This window comes from Hippopotamus amphibius, chromosome 15 (assembly GCF_030028045.1).
Source record: "Hippopotamus amphibius kiboko isolate mHipAmp2 chromosome 15, mHipAmp2.hap2, whole genome shotgun sequence".
Lineage (NCBI taxonomy): Eukaryota > Metazoa > Chordata > Mammalia > Artiodactyla > Hippopotamidae > Hippopotamus > Hippopotamus amphibius.
This window is the reverse complement of record NC_080200.1, coordinates 19,065,765-19,070,832: the sequence shown is the minus strand read 5'-3', so window position 1 is coordinate 19,070,832 and position 5,068 is coordinate 19,065,765. Positions and strand designations below refer to the sequence as shown.

Sequence of the window (5,068 nt, the reverse complement as noted above, 5' to 3'; positions counted from 1 at the left end):
ATAGAGCAAGGAGTCTGAGCAGACCGATAGTGTTGCTTATAAGTATGTTAAGATAAAATACACTTAAAATGGCTGGAAGAAAGGGGAACAGAAGAGCGTAATGTGGTTGGAAATATGCAAAGAAAAAGAAAGGAATAGAAGTGTATAAAAGAAAGGGATGAAAGGAAAGTATGAAAGATATTTTGTCCGTACTACCAAAAACTTAGCTAGATATAGAAGTATTTTAAAAGGCAAAAAAAAAAAAAAAAAAAAAAAAGAGTAAAAAATATCCTTATAAAATTATGTTGTAAAACTTGTAAATCCCTTAGGGCTAAGATCGTATTTAATAAATCAAAAAAAAAAAAAAAAAGAGAAAGAAAAAAAAAAAAAATCCAGAACTGATCCCAGAATGGACCAGTTCAATAGGTATTGATACTACTATTTCTGTTTCCTTAGCGTCTCAGCTGTAAGTGTCCTTTTCCTTGCCTTGGGTTTTTTTTTTTTGCGTTATTCTGTGACCAGCAGAGGTTCCTTTATTGTTCGTCTGTAAGCCTCGGTGTGTGGGGAGGGAGAGGGTGCAATAGTGGCTCCTTCTCCTGGGAGGGAGTGAGCAGTGGCGCACTGTTGCTTCAGTCAGGCTTGGAGGTGCCTGTTGCAGAGGGCGCTGGTGGCTCAGGCGTACACAGAAAGTCTTAGAGTTGGGCCTCTCTCGGGGTTTTTTCTTTTTGATGCTGTTTTTTTTTTTTTTTTTTTTCTCTCGGCAGCTTCCCTGCTGCTGGCGTTGCAAGGAGTTTTAATCTAGCCCCGCCCGAGCGCCTGAGGGTGCTTGTTATCCCTGAGCGCCTTATGTGGCCCCGCAGGGCGTCTCTCCGCTGCCTGTTGCAGAGGCGCAGAAAGAGAGAGAGAGGCTATGCGCGCGGCTCCTCCCCCCCCGCCCGGGAGCCTGCAGCCTCCAGCCGCCATCATGGCCGGGCAGCTCTCAGGGATCGGCACTCCTCTCCGCGGACCTCCTCCCTCCTGTCCTCTCGGTCCGTCACCCTACCAGCAACAATGTTTCTCCCCCTGAACCAGCTCTCCGGTTCCCGCGCTCCCGCTCCTGGACCCTCCGTTCAGCCGCGAATCGATGTCTCGGTCCGGGAACGCTGAGCTGCGCTGCGGACCCTCCGTATGTTTCTCACTCCCTCCATTGATTCTTTTCTATTTAATTATTGAAAAACAGCCTGAATCCCTAATAAGACCTAATCTTAGAATATGAAAAACATTCCTCTTCAGTGTTCTTCACATCTATTTTAGCGTTTCCCTGCCTGTGTTCTGTCACTCATTATTTTTTTTTATTAGCAATTTTTCTGAGACCATGTTCTTTTAAGTTCGTGCAACATACATTCATTTACCTACTGTTCCCAGTTAAATCTGCTGGGTCCGGGGTGGGAGGAAGGTGGTGATTATGAATAACATTGCTACATGTTTCAAGAAACTCCTGGTCTAGTTGGGAAAAAATGACATGGAATTAAATAAACTTTACATTTGTAGTCTGTACAACTAAATTAAATGCATGAGGAAGTGTTCTTTACCTGTGGAAACGTTAAGGGAAAAAACAGGTATGTGAAAGAGATGCATCTAGGCCGTCTGAGAGAAGATGGAGTTTTGAAGATGGAGAAAGGGTTTAAAATTCCAAATAGACCTGTGTGTGAGATTGCAAGCAGAGGGAATCGGGTGTATAATGACACTGAGAATTGAAGCTGTGGCTTCAGGGAAGATGCAAGTCAAGATCTAGGTTTATGAGATCCATGTGGACAAGAGCAGGGCGGTGTGAGTGTGAAGGTAAAGCTGGGAGTAAAGACACAGAGAGAGCCTCCTGTTTGAAGCTACAGAATCTAGCTTCATTCTCCAGTGGGGATTCACTGGGATTGAGTTTAAGTTGGCGAGTTCTATGATCAATTTTGTCATCTAGAAAGAACTCACTGGGTAACTGTGGCTACCTGATAGAGCATTACCAGCAGCGATAGATAGGAGAGGTGACAAGGAACTGAAATGCTGTGGAATTAGGCACCAAGAGGTGGAAGAAGAAAAACAAAATCTCATCCGTAGTGATAGCCGTTAATTTGCCAAAAGAAAGGAATATGATACGTTGTTACATGTATTGACTTTATCTGTTGACACATTAGGAATATGGATCCTCTATTCCCAATACTCAGGGGAGGATAGTAAGATTTAGGTTGTTTCAGTTGGCTCTCCACCTTCAAACAACTAATACGTGGTACATCAAAAATGTAAAGACTAACTTTCTGGTACCAAAAGTTTTGCATCATTTTATATTTTAAAAGCCTTTTACTGTTTCGTCTTTTAAAATCCACCCTTTTCTTGTACTTTGTGAATATTCTATTTGGGGAATTGTGTTTTTTCTTCCCTTTGCTCTTTTTTTTTGTAGTGGGATGATCATTCAGTAAGGCATCTTGACACCATAAAGCCACCCCCACCCCCATTCTCTTTTGGATAAATAATTTTTGCTGCTTTGCTAGGTGTTTTGGCCATCAAGTGGGTATAACTGAGTTTGAAATGCTGCCAGAACCAAGAGAACTTTCGCTTCATCACAATGTCTCAGAGACCACTTGAACTTATTATACCATTTTTCACGTTCAGCTTCATTTATTCCCTATATCTATATTTTATGAACTGCTTTCTCATGTTTCAAAAGACATATATGACACAAAATGCTCATATTACAATTGAAGACCATAGCTACATGTCCATAGGAAGCTTAGCAACTAGAATGTGGGTACTATTCCTACCTACATTAGGGTGTAGATAATCTGATGTTGACATCTTGTCTTGCATCATTCCTTTCCTATATAGTGTGGCTGGAGGTGAGAAGAGCCTGGGACACACAACGTCCCAAGAGATCAGAGTGGGGTGTGTTTGTATGTGTGTGTGTGTGTGTGTGTGTTGTGGGACATCACAGTCCATAGAGCAGGAGTACTTCAGCTTGTATGCACCAAAATGTCCCCCTGGAAATACAGATGACAGAAAGTTAACCAAATATAAAAACAAAAAGTGGATCCATTTCTATGCTCAGGATATTTGGAAACAAAATTAATAAGGTACAAGGAAAGCATGTTAATTAGGGACTCTCCATACCTTGAAGTTCAGCAATAGCAAGAAGCCCACTTCATTCCTTAACATTCTCTCTCCCCATCTCTCATCACTCTCCGTCTTGCTTATTCTCCTTGGGAAACGGGCTTCTTTGAAGCCTGAATATCTGAAACAAGAGCCTTCTTCAGGGTCTTTGCACTAACCGTTCTTCCTGCCAGGCATGCAATATCATAACCTCCTGACCTCTCTTCCTTGAGGTCTCTGTTTAAATGTTACCTACTTTGCCAGCCTACCTGAACATCCAGGAAAGAATAATAACCCAGCCATCCTCTCCTTTATACTCCCTTCCTTTTTCCTTTTACCTGTTGCCATGAGATACATTATATGATTTTGTATTTGCTAATATTATTTCTAAATCATTGAACTGTGTCTCTCAGCACAGTATACTCCTTGCCTTGAATATGGTAAGTACTCAATTTATAGGCCCTGAAGGACTGACAGAAATTCTCATTAAAATATACAGTAACTGAACCCCTGGGGAAAGGCTGAGAGATGAACAGGAATTTATAGTCAGAGATGGAATACGGAATGCCCTGATGGGGACAGATTTCACACCAAATTAGAGACATTGATTTCATGGCTGCAAAATATAAATAGTACTATTTTATTATGCCAGTAATGTTCATTTTTGTGAAAATTAGTCATGCTATTCTTTTTTTTTTTTAATTCCAGGTAGTCTCCTCCACAATATGGAACCAGGGAATGATACACGAATTTCAGAATTTCTTCTTCTGGGAATATCAAATGAACCAGAACTGCAGCCCTACATATTTGGGATTTTCCTTTGCATGTACCTGATCACTGTATTTGGGAACCTGCTCATTTTCCTGGCTGTCAGTTCAGACCCCCACCTCCACACCCCCATGTACTTCTTCCTCTCCAACCTGTCCTTTGTAGACATCTGTTTCATCTCCACCACTATCCCAAAGATGCTGTGGAACATCCAAATGCAAAGCAAAGGTATAAGTTATGAAGGCTGCATCACCCAGATATACTTTTTACTACTCTTTGCAGGGTTGGATGACTTTCTTCTAACCGTGATGGCCTATGACCGCTTCGTGGCCATCTGCCACCCCCTGCACTACACAGTCATCATGAATCCCCGGCTCTGTGGACTGCTGGTGCTCCTGTCCTGGGTGATGAGTGCCCTGAATTCCTTGGTACAAACCTTAATGATATTGCAGTTGTCCTTCTGTAGAGACTTGGAGATCCCCAACTTTTTCTGTGAACTCAATCAGGTGGTCCGGCGTGCCTGTTGTGACACATTTCTTAATGACGTGATGGTGTATGTTGCAGCTGGGCTGCTGAGTGGTGGTCCGTTCATTGCAATACTTTACTCTTACTCTAAGATAGGTTCCTCCATATGCAGAATCTCACTAGCTCAGGGGAAGTATACAGCATTTTACACCTGTGCATCTCACCTCTCAGTTGTTGCCTTATTTTATAGTACAATCCTAGGAGTTTACCTTAACCCTGCTGATGCCCACAGCTCACACTCAAGTGTAACAACCTCAGTGATGTACACTGTGGTCACACCTATGCTGAACCCCTTCATCTACAGTCTGCGGAATAAAGATATAAAGAAGGCACTAAAAAGATTCTTTGGGCTATAAAAAGGCAAACTCTTCTGGGGCAAATAAATGCCTACAATTGCAGGGCTCTAATAAATGGAGCCAGAAATTGCTATTCTTCCATCACACTGTAGATATATAATTTGCCTTTTGTATTATTTAGTTTTGCATTTTTGAATTCAACTTCTCTCTACATTTAAGTAACTCAATTTATTTTATGCTCTGATATATATGTATATATATGTGAAAATTTGATATATATGTGACAATTTTCCATTTGTTCCATTTTCCTGCTTTCACATATTTGCTCCAAAAGTTCTGTCAGAAACATTTACAAAGTCCCTACTTTCACTAAGTTTTTCCAAATC

General features: G+C 41.5%; 1 protein-coding gene across 1 annotated transcript; it reads left to right on the top strand.

The window, feature by feature from the left end:
* Window positions 1-3,818: 3,818 nt before the first annotated feature.
* On the top strand, window positions 3,819-4,742 carry LOC130836297 (olfactory receptor 7A17-like). The gene has a single exon (XM_057708357.1). It carries the CDS (start codon window positions 3,819-3,821, stop codon window positions 4,740-4,742), a length of 924 nt encoding a protein of 307 aa, XP_057564340.1.
* Window positions 4,743-5,068: the final 326 nt, after the last annotated feature.

Coding starts and splice junctions, on each gene's coding strand:
- LOC130836297 (XM_057708357.1), top strand. CDS start 3,819: ATGGAACCAGGGAATGATACACGAATTTCAGAATTTCTTCTTCTGGGA.